This window comes from Diceros bicornis, chromosome 16, assembly GCF_020826845.1.
Source record: "Diceros bicornis minor isolate mBicDic1 chromosome 16, mDicBic1.mat.cur, whole genome shotgun sequence".
NCBI lineage: Eukaryota > Metazoa > Chordata > Mammalia > Perissodactyla > Rhinocerotidae > Diceros > Diceros bicornis.
Window position 1 is genome coordinate 14739247 of NC_080755.1, and position 26931 is coordinate 14766177.

At 36.6% G+C, this 26931-nt stretch overlaps 1 protein-coding gene across 2 annotated transcripts in view; it reads right to left on the reverse strand.

Moving 5' to 3' along the window:
• Window positions 1-26931, reverse strand: part of YES1 (YES proto-oncogene 1, Src family tyrosine kinase) — an 85594-nt gene that overhangs the window by 22748 nt on the left and 35915 nt on the right. For both annotated transcript variants that reach the window (XM_058556858.1, XM_058556859.1), the window contains exons 2-3: window positions 3029-3301; window positions 98-197 (exon numbers count right to left, since the gene is read on the reverse strand). In XM_058556858.1, the coding sequence (XP_058412841.1) occupies window positions 98-197; window positions 3029-3301 (373 nt within the window). The remainder of the gene's footprint in view (window positions 1-97; window positions 198-3028; window positions 3302-26931) is intronic.

Consider the following 26931-nt stretch of genomic DNA (forward strand, 5'->3'; position numbering starts at 1 on the left):
CCTGTCATTTCTGAATCATCCACTAGCTCAGTGGTTTCAGTGTAAAGACTAGGTTTCTGTCGGTATTTCTCCCTCACAAAATAATCACAACACTTACGTATTGTTAATTATTTGAAATCTTTCACCCTTCTTAAATGAAAGGTCTTCTGTAGTTCTAGCTTCATAATCATATAAGGCCACAAAAATAGTAACACCACCTGTTAGAGGAAAAAAAGACCGAGGTAAATTAATAAAAGAGAAATAAAAAACCACTGCCAGCAAACAAGCTTAAGCATAGTTTTTTCCCTAGTCTCCGGAATCTATTTTCAAAAGTTGGAGATTTGGGCAGCTGGAGTTTTCAACTTAATAGGATGCTCTCTTAAGACCTTCCATGAAACTACTGTACTCTACAAATTCTAAAATTCTATAGACCCAGAGAAACAAATTTAATTTTGATTCATAGTAGCAATCAATATCTCTGGCTTGAAAAGACAAAGTTCACATCAATTCTTTGGCAGAAAAAGCATTAGCAAGTACTATAAACTACCGGCACTGATCGTCTCAATTTCTTATAAACAATGGGTGAATATTTCCATCCTTAAAATTAATTAGGAGTAATAACTAGGGTTTTAGTAAGATTAATTATTATATTTATGTATTATATTTAACACGAAGATAAAAATAGCATATTTTTCTTAGAAATTAAATGTTATGGCTGATATTAATTATAAATTCCAAAAATAACTGTGTCATACATAGCATTGTGTGCAGATGCTTAAGAAATTAGCACACTTACACAGCCAAACTATTATCTGCAAACTAAAGAAAGAATAGAACAGATTATCTCATTTATCTGGCTTCTCCCCTGAATTCCAGTCATATATTAACTACCTATTTGACATCTCTACTTGAATGTCTAACAAGCGTTTAAAACTTATTAGGTACAAAACAAAGGTGCTGATTTTTCCCCTCTAACCTGTATGGCCCAAATCTTCCCTAACTGAGCAAATGGCACTACCAGCTGATCAGGTACTCAAGCCAAGTCCATTACTAGCACTGTCAGTTCTCCCTCTACAGTATCTTTTCTACTTTCTTTTCCATTTCCACTGCATGGATTAGGCTGCCACCCTAATCCAAGTCCTTGTTATCTCTCACTGGGACTGCTGGAACTACTACTGAGTAGTAGCCTTCTAACCCACTTCTATACCAGCTTCCCTACATCCATTCTCCACACAGCTGCCAGAGCAAGTTTTTTAAAAAGGAAATTCAATCATGCAAATCCTTTACTGAAATCTCTTCAGTAGCTTCTTTCTGGCTTTGAAACTTCTTATCAGTCTACGAGGTCCTGAGTAATCCTGACTCTTCAATCCCATATCCTACAATTCTACCCTCTGCCTATACTGGCCTCCTCACTAGTTCTCAAAACTGCCAAGTCCATCCATACCTCCTAAACTTTGCACTTCTTATTCTCTCTCCCCAGAAAGCTCTTTTCCCACTTCTGTACATGTTTGGGTCATTCTCATCAATCAAACCTCAGCTCAAATGATTTCTTCTCAAGATGGTTTTCCTTGATCATCTAAAGGGTCTTCACCAATCATTCTGGTTTAGTTCCTTCATAGCATTTAAGAACCATTAATCATCCTGTTTGGTTGTTTATATAATTTTTGTCCAACCCTCATTATTATCTAAACTCTATTAGGGCTGAAATTTTGTTTTTCTTGCTCACAACTCTATACCTGGCACACAGACACTCCATATTTGTTAATAAATGAATACCCATGAATGGACTATTTCACATAAATATACTGCTTTAGGTAATGAAAGTATGTCTTTAAGTATCAACATTTACTTTAATCATTTTGGATTACTATCTTTCCCAAACATATAATCCTGAAAATAATTTAAACTTTTGCTGATGACTGAGAAATACCATCATGGCCATCTATCACTGAAGTATTTAGAGTTAGGGGGTTGGAATTAAGATTGTAATTGACCCTTTGATGTTCCTTAACTGCCCAAACGAACAATCTAATATAATTAGCGTATGATTCCTCTGACCACTATTATCGGTCCAGAGGTGAGCAGACTGAAGGGACAAATTTACAGTCCATGCTAGCAGATGAGATTCCTCTTTTGCCCCCACTGGTTGTTAGTACAGACACACGTTGCTCAATTTGATGCTGGCAGCTGTTTTGCCAAGCCTAAGGATAAAGTGGACACTCCAAGGGCTGCAGGAGAGAGATCACAGAAGCCTGAGTCCTTGATGACATCAAGGAACTGCAGTATCAAGGAATCCTGGAGCTTACCCTACCTTGTTAAGCCAGTTGTGTTTTGTTCCTCAAGGGAAAAGCATCCTAACATGGGACCCTTCACAAAAGAATTCTCTTTTTTTAAAGTTTCTGACTACTTTTTTAGAGCATCTCGGGCTCCCTGAAAGGTTGTCAGCTGTCACTTTTGGCTGCTCTCTGAAAGGATATCATAATATAACAAATGGAATCCTGGAACAGGACATTAAATCTGGGCTCTCCTGCTTATTATCTGTGACTCTGAAAGAAAAATCATTTAAACTCTGAACCTCAGGATTTTTCTTTTTTAAATCAGTACATATCTAATAGAAAAACTATTATCATCGCTAAGTTGCCATTTAATTAACATTTATTAAGTAACTACTATAATACTTTAATAGTGGATACTACTTTACAATCCTGAGAAGTTGTAACATTCTTGAGGGAGGGGTATATGTTTTTAATCTTTATATCCCCAGTGCCCGCCACACAGTATGTATTCAATAATTATTTGAAAAATGAATTAATGAAATAACTAACGGTGTAACTCAGTACATAATCACCAGTTATCACCAGATTTCTCAAAACAATATATATGTATCCAACAAAACTTTAATTTTTATGATAGACATTAATTTTCACATAAACTTATTTTAATAAAGTCCCCCAGTAAGTTATTTTTCTTACAGCAGGCAAACCTTATGTATGTATTGCCCAAGGTCATGTTCTCAAACCGACAACAGAAGTGTCCATTTAAATCTCACCTGTTAAACCAGCAGGATATGAACTTGGCACCACTGAGAATGAGGAAGATGCTCCTCCAAAAGGTGTCACTCCTGAGGATCCTCCAAATGGTGTCATGGAAAGACTGTTAAAATTAACAGATGTTCCCTTTGCTGCAGATGATGGTGCCACTGCAGTGTGTTCTGCTCCATAATTGCTGACACTTGTACTGACAGGTTCTGGAGTGTTTTCTGGTCTATATTTAATGGTTGGACTTTTGTTCTCTTTACTTTTAATGCAGCCCATTATCAAATCTACAAAGATGATAAGGCAAATATTCTGAGACGCAATTAACATAAAGGATACTTCAAAAAGATGCAATTCAAAAGTTGACTTTAAATAAGGCATTTTTCTCCTGCAAAAAAGTGACATTAACACCACCAAAAAAAAAAACTAGACAGCTGAAAATGAAGTCTCTTCCCCTCGTTTATCTTGACTACAATTGTGCTAAAGCATCATCCCAATCATGTCATTCTCCAGCTCTACCACCTTTAATGGTCCAATGACAACATGCCAGAGTGTGTTGGGAAAACCATGGGCTCTGAAGCCAGAGAGACCTAAGTTCGAATCCTGGCTTCTCACTTACTAGGGGAGTGATTTCAGGTATGTTACTGTACCTCTCTGCACCTCAGTTACTTGAAAAAGAAAGACGATAATATCACCTACCTCTTAAGGTTTTCCATGAGGATTAACTTAAGCTTATTACAAGTTCTAGACAATATCTGGCACACAGTAGGTACTAGTAAATACTGGTTATATTCCTTCTATCTACACTAGCACTATGTAATAGAAATATAATCTGAGTCACATATATAATTTTAAATATTCTAGTAACCACATTAAAAAAAAATAAAAATAAACAGGTAAAATTAATTTTAATAATATATTTTATTTAACTCAATACATCTAAAATATAATTATTTCAACACATTATCAATATAAAAATTTTTAATGAGTTGTTTTATATTCTTTTTGTACTAAGCCTTAGAAATCTGGTGTGTATCTTAAACTTACAGTAGATCTTCGGACCAGGCACTTTTCAAGTGCTCAATAGCTGCATGTGGCTACCGGCTATCATATAGGACAGCATGGCTTTATATCTTTTCCCTTCTCTATCAAGACACACCCCTCAATACTTGCCAAATCTGACCCCAATCTATCTTTCCAACTTTATCTCCTACGATTTATTTCCTCACAGTTTTGCATGTAAGAAAAAAACTCCTGTTCCCCCAATACATATGCCCTCTGCTTTCCCATTTTTGTGGGGTTTTTTCCTCCTAAAAGTGTCTCTGTCCATAATACTCTCCTCACATCTCTACCAGGTAAAATTTATCCATTCACTGATGGTCATCACAAATGTTACTTTTCCATTCAGGCTTTCCTAAAGTTGGTAAAATATCTTTTTCCTTAAAACCTCCAATGTACTTTTGGAGAGATTTTTGCATGAAACTCTTACCTTATTCCATTTCGCATCTTGTTTTTTGCTTACTGGCCTAATTCCCTCCCTACCCCCAAAGTACTGGTAATATACTTCTTAAAAGCAAGAGCTACTCATCTCTTACACACTGAACAGCCTACCAACGTGACTTGCAGATAGTCGGTTTACTAATATTACAAAATCTGCATTGTTCTATTCACTTCCTGCAGAAGCACTAATGGAAGTATCATTAATTCACTTACTTTTAAAGGTCATTCTTATTTTACAGTTTTTTCCTTTTTATTTGGCATTCAAAAAGAAATAGGTGAGTGATAAGATGACTGCCTCATAAATTCTGAAAGACTGAACATTTACAACCTCGGCTATATAATATTAATTTTAAATGTAGCTATAAATATTAAAATAGAAACAGAGTCAGAATTAGAAGGTTTTCAGATCACTATCTTAAATGGGTATATTCTGACGATATGACAGTTAAGCACAAGCATTGGAACATGACTGGGACTAGAAATTTAAACATCTACTGAAAACACCATGAGAGAATTATAAGCTAAATATATAAAAGGCAATTGCTTCTAAAAGTGTTAGAAGTACATAAAGGTAAGTCATTTCATAATCTAGTGTTGGAAAAGTCTTTTAAAGCATAATGTAAAAGTAGAAACCTTAAAGGAAAACTCTAACAGGTATATGATTATTCAACTTCCATGTGGAGGGCAGAGGTGGGGACAAAAACTCTTAAATGAAGCTAAAGACATGAGAAATAGAGAAAACATCCTTGTACTTGCTCATGCTCTTACTCTCTCAACACACACACATAAACGTACTCTTATGAAAACTGGTTGACATTCTTAATATAGACAACACTTACACATGAAAAAAAAAAGCCCCTCAGAAAAATAGGAAAGCCTAACAAAAGGCAATCCACAAATGAAATACGAAAGGCCAATTAGCATATGAAGATATGTCCAACATTCCCAGTCTTCTAATACATGCAAATTTTAAAAGGTACGTTTTTTGCTTATCAGATTGGCAAATTTTGACTCAATACTCAAGTTCAAGGGTGAATTTTAACCAACAATGAATACATATCTACAAAATACGTTAAACTGTAAAACTATTTAAAATCCACACAAAGAATTTTTAAAATCACCTATATCCAAAGTCTAAATATTAAGAAAACATTATTGGGGCCAGCCTGGTGGCACAGTGTTTAAGTTCGCACGCTCCGCTTTGGGGGCCTGGGATTCGCAGGTTTGGATCCCAGGCATGGACCTACGCACCACTCGTCAAGCCATGCTGTGGTGGCATCCTATATACGAAATAGAGAAAGATGGGCACGAATGTTAGCTGAGGGCTAATCTTCCACAGCAAAAAAGAGGAAGACTGGCAACGGATGTTAGCTCAGGGCTGATCTTCCTCACCAAAAAAAAAAAGAAAGAAAGAAAACATTATTAACAATTACATAAATTAGACTCTGAAAGAACAGCAGTTGTATGATAAGAAAAAAATTATGAAAGCCAGTAACTGTGTTAATTTATTTTAAATTTGATAACAGGCCAACTGAAATATGTTAATTCATAACAGAGGTTACTAAAATTATTCCCCCACCCCCATTTCCATCCTCAGCTTCCTTAATTCCTCATTTTCACCTTTTTCTTCACCCAGGATCCTTGCTTAGGTCTTTTCTCCCTGCAAGACATCACTTTTTTTTTTTTTTAATTTTATTTCTTTCTTTCTTTTTCCCCCAAAGCCCCAGTAGATAGTTGTGTGTCATAGCTGCACGTCCTTCTAGTTGCTGTATGTGGGACGCGGCCTCAGCATGGCCGGAGAAGCGGTGCGTCAGTGCGCGCCCGGGATCTGAACACGGGCCGCCAGCAGCGGAGCGTGCGCACTTAACCGCTAAGCCACAGGGCCGGCCAAGATATCACTTCTAATTTAACTCTCTTTCCTTCAAAAGTCACACCTTTTTTTTTTCCCTCATCCTACCAGTTTTTCATTACTACTGTCTTCCAGCCTCTTTTTCTTAATCCAGAGTCTTTGTCTAACTTCTCACATCCACCCATTTACCCTTTCCCATAGCTCCAGGATAGACCATGATTTTCAGTCCAGTTCCACTAGCACCCCAGTATCAACACACAGGAGCCATCACTGCTACCCATCTCCTTTAGAAAATCATGATAAATGTAGGACAAGATTTAAGTTTTTAGGTAAACTTTAGATGCAATATGAGTTAAACAGATTTTTATGGGTTGTCTGAGAAACGTAACATCATCCAGAACATTTACTATACAGGAAAGCTTCTTTCAAGTTCCAAGCTACTAACTTACAGATGGATATTTTATTAACAACATATATTTATTAGACACTATAAAGGGAGCGGGGATGGCAAGAAATGGTCCTCTTTCTTTAAAAAAGGTCACAAATAAGTGTAGGAAACAAACACAGCACTGTAAAATGTGAAAAATGCTAGAATGAAAAAAATGCTAGAGTGGAAGTATGTATGAGGCGCCATGGGAATACAAAAGAAGTTATCAGCTTTGCCTTGAGTGCTTGGGAAAGAAAATTTTGCAAAGTTGGTGGCATCTGAGCTAGGTCTTCAAGAGCTGGAGATTTAGGGAAGAGGAAATTAGATATTCCAGGAAGAACGAAAAGTGTGCAAATGCTCCTCTGTGGCAGTAGTATAAAGGGGTATTTTTGAGAATGGTGGGACAGATGGCTAGAGATAGAGAAGAATTTATACAAAAACAAGATTATTTGCTATGCAACAACTTTTAGAATTTATCCAGGGAGCAGTGGGAAGTTAAGATTTTTTAAAAGTTGAATAGCAGAAGATATGTGTTTTAGAATAATTATAGTATAAGTATGAATTACAAACAGGAAAGAAAGAAACAAAAGTGACAGTCAAGTTATCAAACTACGGCAATGACCCCACGCGAGAAAGGACAAAAGCAGGAACACTGGGGCCAAAGATGAGGGAGAAAATGAGAGGTATTTACTAAGTAGAAGAATCAAGTTTAGATGATCAGTTGGATATGGGCAGAGGAGATATGAAGAAAAAGGAGTCATTTATTCACCCCCCAGTATTTATTGAACACTTTAAAAGTAGTTACTATATGTGTGTTAAGGTCTGGATGACTCCAAAGTTTACAGTTTGAACTGAGTGGAAAGTAACGCCATAACTGGAATAGAGAAGAGAGAAACAGGTTTTTCTGGACCAATGAGTTCAGTTTCAGATGATGGTTCTAGGTGCCTGTGGGGCATCATGTTGAGAAGCGTAATAGGGATTGGGATAATAAGTCTAAAGCTCAGAAAAGGCAGAAACCACAGAAAGATTAAACAACAATATTTTCACAGTTTAACCACATCTTTTAGAGATAAAACTCACACAAGGTACAGATTTGGAAGGGTGTGAAGAATTAATACAATGTTTCAGGACACCTACATATTAAGGGATATACAGGTAAAAAAATTAGGAAGCAGCAATTAGAGTTGAGGAGTACCTCCATAAATAAATATTTATTTTTACATATAATTTTAAATATTTATTCTATAAATAAAAACATGTTTGGAAAAGATAATTATCAACTTCAAGATAGTGGAACGGGTTGGGGAACAATTTCAACTATATCTGTGGCATTTTTTTTTCTTAAAAGAAACATGAAGCAAATAGAGAAAAATGTTAATGTGTTAAATGTGGGTAATAGGTATAATTCTTGTTTATTTGAAGTATTTTATAATTTAATACATTTTTAATAAGAAGTAGAATAGTATAGTGGGAATAAAGAGACAGACTTTCAGGAAGAAAATGGCTAATAATGTTAAAGACCAAAACGAAGTCAAGTGGCATTTAAACTGATTTTAAATGGCTAGCTGATTAATAATTAGGAGCTCACTGATGACTTTAGCAAGACCATTTCTTAGCGTCATGAAAATAAAAGCTAGATCCCAGAAAACTGAATAGTAAATTAACGACTAGGCCGTGAAAATATGGAGAATTTTTGGAATGCAACATCTTCATAAATTGGGAACATACACTTTTTATCAAGACATTTTCTATCATTTCTTTGCCCAGTTCACTGATTCTCTCCTTCAGTCTTAGTATAATCCAATACAGGAGACACTTGGCTCCTCTACAGCCATTTTCCCCCTGCTTTGAGAAAAGAACCCTGATTTGTCTACTCTCCTCCCATTTGCCAAGTCCTTCATCTGTCCAGCCCTAGGTAGTAAATAATGGCTGATTTAAGCCACTCCTATGGTCTTATTCCTTTTGTCAATTAACTGTGTAAGCCAAGAGCATGGGCTTCTAGGAAGTTTCCTCACTTATAAAAAGGAATACCAGACAGGAATATTCTGTCTTCCTTCCCTAGATGTTATCATCTATGATGCCTAAATCTGAGGCAGCCATCCACACTATAAAGCACGCATCTGAAAGGACACCAACATACTGAGAATGGAAGGGCAGAAAGATGAAAGGAACTTGGGTCCCTGATGATGTTGCTCAGGTACTGAATTTATATAACCCTCTAACAACCCTAGATGACACTTTAGCTCCAGAAATCCTATTATGTGAAATAACAAGTATCTACTATATAAGCCAGTTTTAGTTCAGTTCTCTGCTATTTGCGGCTGAAAGGATTTTAAATAATAAACTACTCAAATCATATGACAATGGTTAATATATTAAATCCCTTTTCAACATATCAGGATTCAATAGCTTAACAAAAACAGATCCCAAACTTCCCTCAAAGTGTTTACGGAAATCTGAGATATCCTTAAAATTATAAAACTCATAGCCTATAAAGGTAAAATTAAAATTTTAAGCAAACTATTTCATGTAGATATTTCGTTGAGCATAATGCACATGAATATTTGCTGAAAAGCAAGGCTTTAACTCTTTTTTTTTTTTTTTTTGTGACAAAGATCAGCCCTGAGCTAACATCCAATGCTGATCCTCCTCTTTTTTGCCGAGGAACATTGGCCCTGAGCGAACATCTGTGTCCATCTTCCTCTACTTTATATGGGACGCCGCCACAGCATGGCGTGACAAGCAGTGCATCAGTGCACGCCCGGGATCTGAACCCACAAACCCTGGGCCGCCAAAGCGGAGCACGCGCACTCAACCACTTGCACCACTGGGCCGGCCCCAAGGCTTTAACTCTTAACTTGAATATTACTGCTACTTTAACATTTTTTGAGAAATATGAACTTATTTAAAATTAAAATTATGAAACCTTCTTCTCTTAGACACTGTCAGAAATTCTTTCCTAAAACGTTCTTTTTAAAAAAAATCAACTTTGAGGTATAATTTACGTACAATAAAATGCACCCATTTAAAGTGTACAGTTCAATGAGTTTTGGCAAATGTCTATAATTGTGCAACCAATACTACAATCACAACATAGAATATTTCAGTCACCCCCAAAAGGCTCTGCTGTACCCTTTTCCCATCAAACCCCAACCCCAGCCCTAGGCAACCAGTGATTTGTTTTCTCTAACTAAAGATTTACCTTTTAGAGTTTCATACAAATAGAATCATACTATATGTAGTTTTTTTGTATCTGGTTTATTTTTGCTAAGCATTGTGTATCTGAGGCACTTCCACGTTGCTGCATATATAGGTAGTTCATTAACTTTTATTGCTAAGTAGAATTCCATCATACCCATATACCATAATCTGTTTTATCTATTCACTTGTTGATGGGTATTTGAGTTATTCAGTTTGGGGCTATTATAAATAAAGCGGCTCTAAACTGTTGAAGTCTTTGGGTGGATAGATGTGTCTCTCCCCCGTCATAAATACCTAGGAATGGAACCACTTGGTCATATAAAGTTAAGCATATCCTTACATAAGAAGCTGCTAAACTGTTTTCCAAAGTGACTACAGCATTTTACATCCCCACTATCAATGAATGTGAATTCTAGTTGCTCCACATTCTCGACAACACTTCTAAGTCTTTCTTTTCCCTCTCTGAAACCCACCATATGTTTACATGGGTTTGGATAGGATCCAAATATTCTGTACAGCTCTTTTACATTTTATTCTATTTAAATAGCTTTGACAATTAAAATCTATTGATATCAAAAGGTAGCTGACAATATAAAATGTATATGGTTGAGTCAATGTTACACACATTTAAAACATGAGTATCATCAAAATCATTAGATCTGCAAATTAGCCATTGATTTCTAGTTCACTGATAGAAAAATAATGGTCGGGACCTAAGGTAACTGCCAAACATCTCTACCACCATTTAATCTGGCAAAAGCTAACAGGAACATTTCAACCTAACCCTGTCCTAGAGGCTTTAGAAAGTCCAATATTATTTCTACACTTAGATTAGATTCAAGGGCAACCAAAGTAAGACTGCATAGTTAGTAAGACACCATGATGATTCTCTCATATCTATAATGCTTCAATGGGTCAGTTTCTCATTCTTTTAAAATCCCATTAAAAAAATTAAGGCATAAGGGCCGGCCAGGTGGCGCAGTGGTTAAGTTCGCGAGCTCCGCTTTGGCGGCCTGGGGTTTGCAGGTTCAGTTCCCAGGAATGGATCTACGCACCGCTTGTTAAGCCATGCTGTGGCAGGCGCCCCACATTAAAGTAGAGATAGGCACAGATGTTAGCCCAGGGCCAATCTTCCTCAGTAAAAAGAGGAGGATTGGCAACAGATGTTAGCTCAGGGCTAACTTTCCTCACCAAAAAAAAAAAAAAAAAAAAAAAAAATTAAGGCTTAAATATGTAAAATTCACCCTTATTAGTATACAGGTCTGCAAGTTTTGACAAATGCATACAGTTGTGCAACCACCACCTCACTGAAGATAAAGAACAGTTCCATCACCCCCCAAGATGCCTCCACGTACTTTTGTAGTCAATGTCTCTCTCCAACCCCAGGTAACTACTGATCTGTTTTCTGTTATTATAGTTTCACCTTTTCCAGATACTATACAGTATGTAGCTTTTTGATTCTGGTTCTTTTCACTTAGCATAGTACATCTGAGATCCACCCACGTTTTTGTAGGAATCAGTTCATTCCTTTTCATTACTGAGTAACATTCCACTGTATGCATACACTACAGTTTGTTTATTCACTCTCCAGTTAAGGGACATTTGAATTGTTTCCAGTTTTTGAAAATCACAAATAGAGTCACTATGAACACATACATATGTGACATAGGTTTTTCTGTGAACATAAGTTTTCATTTCACTTGAGTAAATACTTACCAGTAAAACTGCTGGGTTGTATTGGGAAGTATAAACTGCAAAACTTTTCCAAAGTGGCTTTAACATTTTGCATTCTCACCATCAAAATGAAAGTTCTAGTTGTTCCACATCTTCATCTATACTTGTTACTATCAGGGATTTTTTAGGTGTGTAGTCCTATTGTTGTGGTTTGATTTACATTTCCCTAATGACTAGGCACCTGATATTAAGCATCTTTTACGTGCTTATTTGCTACCCATATCTACCTTGGTGAAGTACCTGTTCAAATCAATTTTTTTAATTGGGTTGTCTTCTATTATATTCTAGAAACAAGAATATTTACTACTATAATACTATTATATTCTTTATGTATTCTGGAATCAAGTTGTCAGATACAAGTACTGTAATATTTTCTCCCAGTCTATAGGTTCTCTTTGCATTTTTCTAATAGTATCCTTGAACATGATGTTTAATTTTGATGAAGTTCAATTAGAATTTTAAATTTTATGGTTTGTGCTCTATGTATCCTATTTAAGAATTCTTCACCAGAGGAGTTTCTCCAATGTTTTCATCTAGAAGTTTTAGCTCTTTAGCTCAGGCCTACTGAGCCATTTTAAGCGAATTTTTGTACGTGTTGTGAAGTAGTCTGAGGTTCAATATTTTAAAACTGGATATATAGTTGTTCAACTACTATTTGTTGAAAAGACTATCCGTTTCCCATTGAATTATGTTGGTACTTTTGTCAGAAATCAATTAATAATATATGTGTGGGTCTATTTCTATACTATTAGTTCCACTGTTTTCTATGTCTATGTTTATGTCCATTATCACACTGTCTTCATTACTATAGCTTTTCAGTAAGTATTGAAATTAGATAGGATAGGTCTTCCAGTTTTTTCATCTTCTTCAAAATCGCTCTGGATACTCTACAGCAGGGGTCAACAAATTTTTTCTGTAAAGGGCCAGAGAGTAAACATTTTAAGCTTGCGGACCAAATGGTCTCTGTCACAACGACTCGACTTGGCCATTTTAGTGCGAAAGCAGCCATAGACAATACATAAGTGCATAAGCATGGCAGTGTTGCAATAAAACTATTGCCAAAAACAGGCAGTGGGCCAGATTTGGCTTGCCAAGTTGCCGTTTGCCAAACTGTGCACTAGAGCCTTTGCATTTCCACACAAATTTTAGAATCAGTCAATCTCTACAAAAATGCCTGCTGGGATTTTGATTGGGATAATAATGAATCTATAGATCAAACTGGGGAGAATTAACATCTTAAAAATATTGATCTCCTGAACCATGAATGTAGTCCTCCATTTATTTTGGACTTTAAAAGTTTCTCTCAGCAATGTTTTGTAGTTTTCAGTGTATAGGTTTTATCTAATTTTTGTTAAATTTATCTCCAGGCATTTCATGCTTTTTTGATAATAATATAAATGGTATTACTTTATTTCTATTTCTAATTGTTCATTCCTTATATAAAAAATATATATTAATAATTATATAGATACACTTGATACTTATATATTGACCTGGTATCTTTTGACCCTGCTAAACTCACGTTAGTTCTTGTAGTTTTGTACGTTCATAGGATTTTCTACAGTCCAGATCATGTGTACAAATAAATACTGTTTTACTCTTTTCTTTCCAAGGTGTATGCCTTTTTCCCCCTTGCCTTACTGCACTGGCTAGCATCGCTAGCACAATGTTGAACAGAAATGATTCAAGAGAACATCTTTGCCTCGTTCCTGATCTTAAGGGGGAAAAAGCATTCAGTCTATCACCATTAAGTGTTGTTAGCTATAAGATTGTTTGTAGCTGACCTTCATCAGGCTGAGGAAGGTTCTCTTCTAATTCTGTTAGCTGAGAGTTTTTATCATAAATGGGTGTTACATTTTGTCAAATACTTTTCCATTTCTACTTTGATGATCACACAGGTTTTCCCCTTTATTCAAGTGATATGGTGAATTACACTAATCGATTTTTGAATGTTAACCCCACTTTGGCACCTTTGCATTCTTGGAATAAAACCCATTTGTCATGGTGTATTATCCTTTTTATACATTCCTGAAAGCTAATTATTTTGTTCAATATTTTTATGTCTATAGTCAAGAGGCATATTGCTCTTTAGTTTTCTTGTAACTTCTTTGTGTGTTTTTGGTATCAGGGTAATGTGTTGGCCTCAGGAAGTGAGTTGGGAAATGTTCCCTTCCCCCTTTATTATTTTAAAGAGTTTAAAATTGGTATTACTTCTTCCTTAAATGTTCGAAAGAATTCACCAGTGAAGCCTTCTGGGCCTGGAGTTTTGAATTACAAATTTAATATCTTTATTTAACATTCAAGGCTACTCATTTTTCTCGATTTGTCTTGTGTTACTTTGGCAACTTACATCTCTCAAGATTTGTCTAATTCATCCAAGTTGTTAAATTTATATTAGCATAAAGTTGTTCATAATATTCCTTTATTAACCCAGCTTAGCACCATGACCCTTTGCGGGTTACTAACAAAAGTCCTGAGGGATCAACAAGGACTTTTCCCTCTAGCTAGTAAAAAATCAAATGCCTCCCAGCCCTCTGTGGCCGCTACGGGCCATCACCTCACATTAACCTGGTTGCTCTTTGCCTGGCTTTATAGTTTCACTCTACACGTGTACATTCCAGAATTCAGCAAAAAAAAAATCAGAGACAGTCCTGTGCAGACTTTTAGTGTTATTTTTCTACACAGTGTCCTGCTGGAACTTTGCCCTGAAATTCCAGTTGTCTCAGCCTTCATGAATTCTTGATCTCTGTCTCCTCAACTTGTTGAGACTACTGTCCTTTGCCCAATATCCCTGTCCCTGCTCTGCAATTCAGACTGTGCCTCCAGGCAGAAAGCTGGGATGATTAGGTGACTGTACAGCTCACCTTGTTTGTTTCCTGTCTTTCAGGGATCACTGAAACAGTTCTGCACTGTTGTCCAACGTCTGAAGACAGTTGTCTCACATATTTTGTCCATATTTTCAGTTTTTCGGTTTTTGGGGGGTGGTGGGAATGGTAAATCCATCATGGCCTCTTAAAAGTTAATCTCTAGAAAAATGTTTCATTCTTTGGTTTTAATATCATTAAAGTGCAGAGTATTAATTTATTCAAAGGATTTATTCCTTAATAATGATCACTTTTAAACAATTAACATTTTAAATGTTTTACTGTAATTGGTTAAAGTACTCTGTGGCATTTTTCTTTTAATTTCAAAGAAAAAATAATTTTTAAAGTATCATTTCCTTATGTACCTGCTTGGTAGGGCTAAAATTTATACTCAGCTCAATGTTAGTTAGGCTCTTTTAGACAGAAGAAGGGGCTTTATTCTAAAGCTAAAAATGGTAATAGAGAAGAGGCAAGAATCTGATAAAACTCCCAGAAACTACAGAACAACCTGATCATACAGATTAATCCCCAAAGGCTGGTGTTTAAATCTGAATGCTTGATATTAGGTCTTGATACTAGGTAATCATTGCTTTACGGTGAGGAGCTTACTGCTTCCCTACCATAATGTGGATTCAGCATCTTTATTTCCGTACTCGTGATGCTTTAACCAACTACTTCACTCTGTACTGGAATAGCTGTTCCCTACCTCATAACTTCTACTTACTCATAATTTTGATTCATTTGTGGTCTATTCCAGGTTCCCTCAATCTCCCACGGCCACTGCCTGGTTTGCCTATTTCTGAGTTTGCGTTGGCATGAATAAGAGTAAAAGCAAAAGAACATAAATTGCTATCTAACTGCCCTAACCTGCTGACCAGTTAGGGTTTGGCTGTTGGACTATGGGCCTAGAAGGTACCATGATGACTGTCCGTTTAGCCTAGGCTTTTGCTTTAATAGCTAGTGTAGACACATTTTTGCAAAATGTATCAGAAGTAAAAACCTTTCAAAATGAAACAAATTTCTGCATTAGATTTTTTTTCTTTAATGGAGATAAAGTCAGAGATCTAGATGATTAATGTTGAATGCTGATCTAACTCACTAAGTCACCTGTCATTACCAGAGGGTAGAGTCTGGTTAATACATGCAAAGTTTTAGCTTGATTCCACATCACACTTGAACTACTTTCTCCACTTCCCTAGAAAATGGGCAAGAGAAGGTAGAGTGGAACTAAAAACATCAACAGAGTTTTGCTGATGGGGCAAGTTCTCAACAGTAGAGAGGTAAAATGGTCCCTTTCCAATTTCTTATAAGGCTGTATTGTCATCTCCCAAAAGAATGTAAATCATTATACTTTAAAACGAGGGCCATTACATTTGCCTTTTATTTCAAAATTCTGTAGGAAATAAAGGATTAATTAAGCTAGTGACGACAACAAAGAAATGCTACCAGGTATATAAGATGGTCAGGCATTCTCTCTTTTCAAACCTCTGGCCTTTCATAATTCTGTCCATTTCAACTTTGCTACCTCTTTTCTGTCCACATATCCCACTTATTTTAGCAAAATGTATTCCAACTTTCCTATGCTTCTCATACTCGCTTAAAATATAATCTGAATTTTCTTGATTTCTGACCATGCTTATTACTTCCACTATATTAAAACTGCCCATTAAGATCCCCAATTAACTCCACATTGCTAAATCCAATAGTCAATCTTGAGTTCTCATCTTACTTGACCTGTCAGCCATATTCAACTCAAGAGATCACTCCCTTTTCCTTAAAATGCTTTTTCCACCTGGTTTCTAGGACACACACTCTTAGTGTGTTTCCCCTCTCCCCCTTCTTATTAGCTACTCCTTCGCAGTCTCCTTTGCTGGTTCCTCCTCCTTTCTCTGACATCTCAACACAGAGGGCTGCAAGAAGGACTTCTCTACCTACACTCATTCCTTTGGTGATATCACCCAGTCTTCTATCTTTAAATACCATGTATACATTGATGATTACCAGATCTGTATCTTTATGGACTTCTGGTCTTCTCACTGGAACTCCAGATCAGTTTTTTAAATATCTGCTCAATATCACCACTTAGATATCTAAAAGCATCTCCAATTTATCCTAATCTTCATTTGCAAACCAGCTCCTGCAATCTTCCGTATCTCAGTAAATGTCAAGGCCATTCTTCCAGTTGTTCAGCCCAAAAACTTTGAAGTCTTCCTTATTATCTCTTTATTTCACATCCTACATCCAATTCCTCAGCAAATCCCTTGGTTCTATTTTCAAAATATATCCAAAATCTGAAAACTTCTCTCCACCTCCACTGCTACCCGAGTCTAAGTCACACCATCTCTCATTAATTCAACAATATTGCAATAGCCTAAATGGTCTCCCCGTTCTTGCTTTTGCATCCCTTACAGGCTTTTCTCAAAGTATCAGAGTTATCCTTTTAAAAGATAAATCATTTCACATCACTCCTCTGCCATGATCCATCCAAGACTTCCCACTGCACTTAGAGTAAAAGCCAAAGTTCTCACAATGGCCTTCAAGATCCTACTAGGTACCTCTGTTACTTCTCTAACCTCACCTCCTACTACTGTGCCCTTACTTGCCCCAGTTCTGCCACACAGCCTTCTTGCTATCATTCAGACAGACCAAGCATACTCCCGTCTCAGGCCAGTGCACTTTCTTCTCTCTGCCTGGAAAGCTCTTCTGCCAGATACCTACATCCCCTCAGCTTCTTGAGGTCTCTGTGCTATTATCACCTTCTCAATGAGACCTTGTCTGACCACCCTACATAAAGCAGCAATACAGCATTCCCTAGAGCACTGCTTATTCCCCTTTAACCTGCTTTACTTCTCTTGATAGCATTTATCATGAGAAAAAGAAGCATAAGGGTTGAGAGCGCAGACTGTTTTGTTTATTGGATGTACAGCATAGTGTTTAAGAGCACAGACTTTAGAGAGAATGTCTGTGTTTAAAGTCTGAGCCCCCCATTTTAGCTGTGTGAGCTTCTGTGCCTCAGTTTCCTCATCTGTGAAAAGGGAATTATAAAGGTAAGCCTCATAGTGTTGTTGTGAGGGGTAAATGAGTTAATATCTGTAGTGCACCTAAAACAGTGCCCAGCATATATTATTCACTAATGGTTGCTATCATGGTGATGATTTTGATGATAGATCTCCTCTCCAGAATGTTAAGAATGAGCAAATTTAAAAAAAAATTTTATTGAAGTATAACACATATGCAGAAAAGGAAACATAAACGTATAGCTCAACGAATTAGCACAAACCAGACACCAATGTAACTCATCACCCAGATCAAGAAAGATACTACTGTCAGCAACCATTCCAGTGGAACTACACCTTGCAGTAGATTGCTGGGTCAGAGTATGCACTGCTAAACAGTTTTACAGCTAGCTGTACCAGTTTATACTCCCATCAGCAGAGTATGAGAGTTACCATTGCTTCCTGTCTTTACCAGTACTTGGCATTTTCAATCTTTTAAAAGTTATCTGTTCTGGTGGATATGTAGTAGTCTCTCATTGTGATTTTATTTATTTATTTTTATTAAACAGTTTTATTTATTTATTTGTGAGGAAGATCAGCCCTGAGCTAACATGCATGCTAATCCTCCTCTTTTTGCTGAGGAAGACTGGCTCTGAGCTAACATCTATCACCAATCCTCCTTTTTTTTTCCCCCAAAGCCCCAGTAGATAGTTGTATGTCATAGTTGCACATCCTTCTGGTTGCTGTATGTGGGATGCGTCCTCAGCATGGTCGGAGAAGCGGTGCATCGGAGAAGCGGATCCAAACCCCAGGCTGCCAGTAGCAGAGCGCGCGCACTTAACCGCTAAGCCACGAGGCCGGCCCTCTCATTGTGATTTTAATTTTATGTTCATAATTACTAATGAAGTGAGCACGTTTACATACGTTTATTGGCCATTCTCTTTTGTGAAATGTCTGTTCAAGACATTTGTTCACCTCTCTATAGGGTTGTCTGTCTTTTTCTTACTGATCTATAAGGCATTCTCTATATTTTCTAAATATCAGAGGAGTGATATTTTTATCCCTTTCACTCCTATATTCCTAGAACAGAGTCTGGAATATAATAAGCATCAATAAATATTTTTTAAGTCAATGAATGCTTGCTTTGTTTTTCTTCAGATCCTAATCATCTCCGTTTCTACAACTCTGCTTCATGATCCAGCAATTTATGGTGATTCTCAACCTCTAATTCAACCCGAGGAGGTTCTAACATGTTGACCGTCTAATCTTTGTAAAGTAGAACTGTCTCACTCTCCAGGATAAATCTTTCAGTGGCTTCCTTCTATCTACAAAATAAAATCCCAACTCCTTAACCTAGTATTCCAGATTAACTTCCCCAATTTACTTTCCCAATCACCTGTTAACCTTCCAAAACACAGACTTGGGGTTGGGAAAGACAAAAACCCAATAAGATGTTAACTACACGAATCAGGGGACAGAGACTGTCTTCTAGGCAGAGATAGCAGGATGTTCAAAAGCCCACAGATGAGAGAACAAAGTGGACTTTTAAAACCGTAAGTAGTTCGGTGTTGAAGTACAACATAAAAGAATAAGAAGGGGAAGATGAGGCCAGAACAGACAGCAACAGGGAACAGTGCCTATGCTACAAGGATCTTATATTTCCTTCTACTTAACACAAATTGCTTTAGATATATGGACATTCATTTAATTTTTGTTGAAAGAATAAATCACTGAATTGTAACTTGATTCTTTTTTTCTTAATAATTTTATTTATTTATTTTTCCCCCAAAGCCCCAGTAGATAGTTGTATGTCATAGTTGCACATCCTTCTACTTGCTGTATGTGGGTCGCAGCCTCAGCATGGCGGTAGAAGTGGTGCGTCGGTGCGCGCTCGGGATCTGAACCCGGGCCACCAGCAGCGGAGTGCGCTCACTTAACCGCTAAGCCATGGGGCCGGCCCTGTAACTTGATTCTGACTAATTCTATCCAACAACCTGCCTAACAGTTGTTTCCCCACAAAGGGCCAAGCATAGCAAGAATTCTAGAAATACTTGTAGGATTACCAACTGTTTCCTAACTTATCAATTCCTTAACTCAGATAAAAGTTTTTCAACTTTGTATCAGGTGATCATATATCAGAATCACCTATATTATCTTAGAACCTACTGTGTAACAGTATGTTCAGTAGAGCTGGAACAAACTTTAAATAACTTTTTAATGCATCTGGCTCATTCACTTTATATAACACTTTACACTGTACAGTGTGTTAAGGTATTTTGTTTTAATAATATTTTACACTTTGACAGTGCTTTATGTTTCCAAAGTACTTTTTTATTACTTCATTTGATCCCATAATAATCCTACTAAGTTACCAGGAAAAGAAATCTATATCTTATATTTAAAGAACGTGAAGCTTGGGGAGGTTAAGTCACTTGCTCAAGGAGATAGGCTAAAAGTGAGCACAACTAAGGAACCAGGTCGTCTGATTTCTAGGCTGCATTCTTTCCACTACCCACATAGCCTCTATGAAGTCTCGTGTATACCATTTTCTGCTCTTTGATAAGTTATTAAATAGCAGCCCTTTAGAAAATGTTACAAACATGGTAACATTATTGGCAGTCAGTTGCACTGCTCTGCCTACAACACAAATCTAACTGAAAACAGCATCCCACCCCTCTCCACCATGACCATGTTGCCCTGTTATATGAGTAATAGTGACTAAAAATTCTCAGATGATTTAACATACTTTTGAACTCTTAAAAAAAATTTAAATGTACATTATTTCTATAAACTAACTCTAGTAAGCTAACCAATTGTGACATTATATGCTGTATCCAGCAGGGGGTTAAAAGCCCTAGTTTGGCGGGGCCGACCCGGTGGCGCAAGCGGTTAAGTGCGCGCGCTCCGCTGCGGCGGCCCGGGGTTCGCTGGTTCGGATCCCGGGCGCGCACCAACGCACTGCTTGGCAAGCCGTGCTGTGGCGGCGTCCCATGTAAGGTGGAGGAAGATGGGCACAGATGTTAGCCCAGGGCCGTCTTCCTCAGCAAAAAAAGAGGAGGATTGGCAGATGTTAGCACAGGGCTGATCTCCTCACCAAAAAAAAAAAAAAAAAAGCCCTAGTTTGGCATTTTGCCCAGATGGCTCCAATCTACGACTAAGTTTTAAATCTTTAAGAAATTCTAGAGAAATAAATTTATAGACTTAAATTCATAATACATGAAATGATCAATTTCCATAGGTCACAGTGCTCTACAGGCCATAAACATAGCCAATGATTTTTCTCTAACTTTCATTTTTAAATCCCCTCCCTTTAGCAATACAGCACAAAAGATAGGCAGGACCATAAAAGAATAGAAAACATAGAGGGAGAGGAGGAAACAGCAGACTACAAAGGGCGTGCACTTTGTCTTGTAAAAGCAAACAAAGAACTTAATTTTCCAAGAGTCAAAGGAGAACAGACAATGTGAGCAATGGAAAATTGAGCCTGCAGTGCTCACTGATAGCAATTTTCTACCATCTTTTTTCTTTTTTTTGCATTTTAGATATACAAACAATTGACCTTAAAGAAAAAATAAGCCAACTCATTCTAAATTCTTGGTGGTTCCTCACGGTTTCTTCAATGAAATCTGGCAGAGGATCAGCCACAAGAAGGACCTAATGTAAAGTATATGTAAAGAATACTTAAAATTTGTTAGGAATTATAGTAATAAAAATCACTTACAAATTAATGTAAAGCCCAAGATTTTAAAAAACTTATTAAATTCAACATAGAACAGATCTGAATTATAAAGATCTCAGGTAAAAGTTAATTATCTTTGGTCACTTTAGGCAATTACTAAAAACAGTTTGCTAGTAGAAAGGCACTTGTAAAATATTTATTTAGGCATCATTCTCTCCACAAATTCAGTCAATTCTTGAAAAAATAAGCTGATTTTATACTTATCTCAAGAATTTTTATCCTCTCAGATTTTCACACCTTATCTACTGTCCTTTGTCAAGATTTTTGACCTGCAAATTACAGTAAACAATTAGATACTACTTTCAAGTCCTTATGTCAATTAAATGCTCCTAGACACTGTATGGATTCTACTTTAGTTGGAGTTTTAAACCTTAAAAACATACCATGCAACTATTTCTATAACAATGTATATATATCCTTTCTGTCTTTTTATCCCTTTAATACAGAGCATAAGAAATTAGATATAGACACATTTTTAGAAACATCAGTTTATAAAATTAACCCGAGTTCTTGAATTTTTCCCAAATTCTTGTGATATTTATTTCCACCATGCTTCTGCTGTAACAATATTTTGAGCTTCAACGTAAGTTTTAGTCAATAGATTTAAAACTTAAAAGTTTAATTGGTATAGAAATCAAATACACAACTGTAAACATAAGTTAATGCAGCAGATCTGGGGGGAGGGAGCTTTTGGCAATAGAAGCAACGAGGAAGGCAGAGTGAGGTGTGTTTCAAAACCCAAAATAAGTCACACGATGGGGAGCATGGCTGGAGATGAGCTTAGGGAATGGAGGAAAGAAGTAAATCAGTTTACTCTGTTGTAGCTCTCAGAAACCGGGAACCTTTCTGACCTTTGACACCTTTGGTGCAGGTCTTGTATTTTGTTAAACCACTAGCCTTGTCTCAGGAATTAGCAGAAGCTGTATCCTTGCCTCTCACACTCAAGCCAATATTTCTAGTAACAGGGGTAAGAAAGAAATTTTTGAAAATAAGTTTTGACTGGTATCCAAGAATTTAATTGTAACTTGTGCATATTATATATGTTTAAAACCACTTCCTTTTTTCCAGTTATAAAAAACTATTTTGAAATAATTTTAGATGTACAGAAGTTATAATCATTTTCTTTTAAAACACTGACCTTTCTAGCTTATTCTGCTACGTAATATCCCTTCTCAAGCAAGATGTTATATATTTTTTTCAACAAGGACTATTCAGACAGCAATTTTTAAATTTAATTTTATCTTTTTTATTGAGCAAGATGTTATATTACTACATGAAGTAAACAGTTTATTTTGGTTTTCTTAGAGTTTAATACAAAGTTTTAAAATGTTTGCTTCAAAATTTTAATTGCCAAATATGTTAAAAGACATTTTAATTTTAATTTTTAACTTTCATTAAGAAAATTCTGTCTTGTCAGCAATAAAAAAAAAGCTATGGTATGGGCATAGACTAGGTACTTAATAAATGTTTATTATTCAGTTTTCTTAGCTTTTGTTTCATTTAAAATCAATGCCAATATAATTTCCCGGATAGCCGCATCGTAAAAGGATATGCGAAGTACCTTTAAATTGCCTTTTAATAGGCCTGTTTTTCCTGCTAAAAATAAGTCTACAGAATAGTGGTAATTACACAGTAGAATGGCAAAGACAAGCAATGAATTTCTAGCAATTTGTTGGAAGAGAACATGATTTTACTTTTTAAATTACTGGAAAAAGTCTCTCGGATCTTCTAAAATATCAAAACTTTGGCCAGCACAGTGGTGTAGCGGTTAAGTGTGCGCACTCCACAGCAGCGGCCCCGGTTTCGCAAGTTCGGATCCCGGCATGCACCAACGCACTGCTTCTCAAGCCACGCTGTGGTGATGTCCCATATAAAGTAGAGGAAGATGGGCATGGATGTTAGCCCAGGGCCAATCTTCCTCAAGAAAAAAGGGGAGGATTGGCGACAGATGTTAGCTCAGGGCTGGTCTTCCTCACAAAAAAATTAAAATTAAAAATAAATAAATAAATAAATAAAATATCAAAACTTATTAGATACCTACAGGCATTTTCTTCCAGAAACTTAAAGGGTGAAGATGAAAGATTAGTTCTCGATTTGTCAAAATATCCACTCTCTGTAGGAGGCTCTCTTAGCTGGTACAGCTATCTACTGGGCATCCACTGAAACATCTTCCAGGAATCTCAAATTTACCACGTCCAAAATGAGACCTGTCATCTTTCCCATCAAAATCCACTCTTCCTTCTCTGTCATCCATGTCTCAGTGAATGTAAGTGCAGCCCCCATTCATTCTGCTGCTTTAGTCAGAAACCTGAGAGTCATTCTTAACTCATACCCCTCCCATGCACCACATATCCCTTCAGTCACCAAGACCTGGCCATAACTAGCCTGTAATCTCCAAAATTCTTCTACTTCCCCCTCAACTAATTACTACTTCCCTTGGCTACTAATCATTTACTGTCTGGATTATTGCAAAAGCTTCCTTAACTGACCTCCATGACTCTAGTGGTAACAGTTTCTCCAGTCTCTTCTGGCTAGAGTGTGAAGAATGTATTTTCTAAAAAATAAATCTGATTAGGAGCCTTCAATGGCCCAGCCCCCTCTTGCTCCCAATATAAAGTCCAAACTTCTTAGTATAAAATAGAAGGTCCTGCATGATTTGCTTTATTTACCTCTCCTGCCTCATCTCTTTCCATTCATCACCTTGCATTCTATATTCCCCACATACCAAATTTCTTTTAGATCCTCAAATGCACCACGTTCTGTTCATAAACGCTTGGCACATCCTGTCTCTTTCCTTATGTTTGCTTTATGACTACTCAACCTTCAAGTCTTAGCTTAAATGTTCAAGGAATCTTCCCTGACCTCTCATGTGCTCGTATAGCACATTTTATGCCCACCCCCCTCCACCTCCCACAGCATTTACTACACTGAATTGTCATTGGCTGTTTTTCTCTATCCTCCTCTGAAACGTAAACTTTGGGAGAGCAAAGTTTTCGTCTCTGTTGTAGCTTGGTCTACTGTCTAACCTACAGCTGATATCCAATAAATATTTTTAGAGTGAATGGAATAAGAACTGACTTTGGAGTTAGACCTACATTTCAATCCTTGTCCTGTCACTTATTAGCTACTGTGATCAAATTACTTAATAGCTCTTAAGTTCAAGTTTCCTCTTTTTTTTTTTTTTTAAGGAATAATACTACCTATCTTGCAAGGTTGTGAGAATTAACTGATACTGTATATAGAGTAGCTAGCATATACCCTAACAAAAACAAGTGTTTGCTTTGGTTAAGGCTCTTCTTCTGGCTACAAGGACAAAATCTGACTAGACAGTATCTTAAGCAAAAAGGGGAGTTTTTATAAAGCTTACATGAGTCTCTCATGGCATTCAAGGTTGTTAGAAAAAACTAGAACTAGGAACTCAAGTCACAGAAAGTTAGTTTGTTCATTTTCTCTCTTTTTCCTGGTCTCTCTGTGCTTCCCTTCCCTTCTTCCCCATCTCCTCCTCCCCTCCTGACCTATTTATCCACCTCTCTCCTCCATCCCCTTCATGTGTTTGTCTCAGTCTCTCTCCATCTTTCACCTCTGCTACTCTATTCATCTGCTTTATTCTTCTCTCCTTTGGCAGAATGGCTTTTTCAGCTCTTTACTTCACATGGTAGAACATGGCCACCAATAATTTCAGAATTACGATCTTCATTTTAGAGCTAGACAGAAGGATTCTATATATTAACTCCATATTCCTAAAGGACTTGGATCAGCTGCCTGTCTCTGGGTCAGTCCTCTCAGTCAAGAGGTGGGATCACTGCTGGAACACGGCAGATCCCATTTTAACCATGAGATGGTGGGGAAGGTCTTAGAAAATGAGGGAGTCTGGGCAATCAAAACACTCTGGACTTACTACTCCATCCATTAAATAAAAGCTATTAATGTTTTAAGAGAATTATTTTACTTAAGTGAATTAGCTACAAAAAGGATATATTAGTAATTAGTCAAGTTTTAAGTTACACTTCGATTTTAAATTTTATATGAATAGAAAACAATATCAACATAAAACATGTAAAAAGGATTATTCTCTATTTTTAACTTCCTGAACTTCTGATCTCAATAGCTAATGATGCAAAACACACTACAAAGGTAAACTTTTTTTTAATAAAGGAAAAGGATTTAAGGATATTCTAAGGAAGTTTTAAATTATACAGCATACTTTAGCTAGAGACCCAAAGAGAAAGTTAGGAAAAGATCTTGAAAACACTTTTTAAAATTTAAATTAGCATACTAAATGCCTTCCTCATACCTTGTTCCAAATTGAATAGGAAAAGAAACCTTCAGTGGAAAAAACACATGGGAAAAACCATCACAACCTTTGACAGCTCTCTAGCAATAAATATGGATGCAATGTTCTAACAAAATTGAATTTGAAAGATCAATTTAATTGAATTGGAAAACTCAGGATAAAACTGTGAGAAGTGAGTAAGTTAACATATCTGCTTCCTGGCCCCCACACAGATTTTTCTAAGCTTCTATATGTATCACATGCTGATTAATTTTTCACCTGAAATTAATACTTGTAATATACAATTAACAATAAAAGTTGTTTAGCTTGTTCCTTTAAGGATAATTAAAATAAACATAGAAAGTTATTTACATTAAAGAAAACAGGCAGGGTAAATTACTGAGTCTTCCCAATAAAATTTCATATTAGCAAAAAATACCCATTTTGAGATACATTTTGTCATATATATGGCCAAAACTGTTCTTGTAACTCTAAATGTCCATAGGACATTTACTAAATATAATTTCTAATTTCTTCTTGTATTAAAAGCAAGTTTTTATTTTTTCTTTTTAACTACAAATTTCCCACATGCTCACCATATTAAAATTTAAATAACAGATGTTATATAAAGTAAAAAGGCGCTGGATGCACTAACTTGTTTAATGCAGACAGTAAACATTGAAGATATGTGCTATTATTATCCCTGTTTTACAGAGGAGGAAACTAAGGCCTGGAACTTGGCTCTATGTCACAAAACTAGTAAGTGACAGAGCCAGAAGTTGAGAACGAACTCAGGAGATCTTGTCTCAGTGTTTTCTATTTCTGCCATATCAAATTACCTACTACCTATTTCTATTGATAATTTCTATCAAATTTCTATTGCTGCCATAAAAAATTATCACAAACTTAGTAGCTTTAAATGACACAAATTTATTATCTTACAGTCCAGAAGTCTGACACGGGTCTCACTATATTAAAATTAAGGTGTCAGCAGGGCTGCATTCCCTCCTGGAGAATCTAAAAGAGAACTGATTTTCTTGCCCTTTCCAGATTCCAGGGGCTGCTGGCATTCCCTGGCTCGCAGACTACTTTCTTCACCTTCAAAGCCAGCAATGTTGCCTCTCGCTGGCCCTGCTTCCACTGTCACACTTCTTTGACTCTGCCTTCCTCTTCCACTCTTAAAAACCCTTGTTACTACAAGGACCCAACTGCATAATCTAGGCTAACCTCCCTATTTTAAAATCAGTTTATTAGCAACCTTAATTCCATCTGCAACTGTAATTCCCTTTGGCCAGGTAACCTAATATATTCACAGGCTCTGGGAACTACGACGT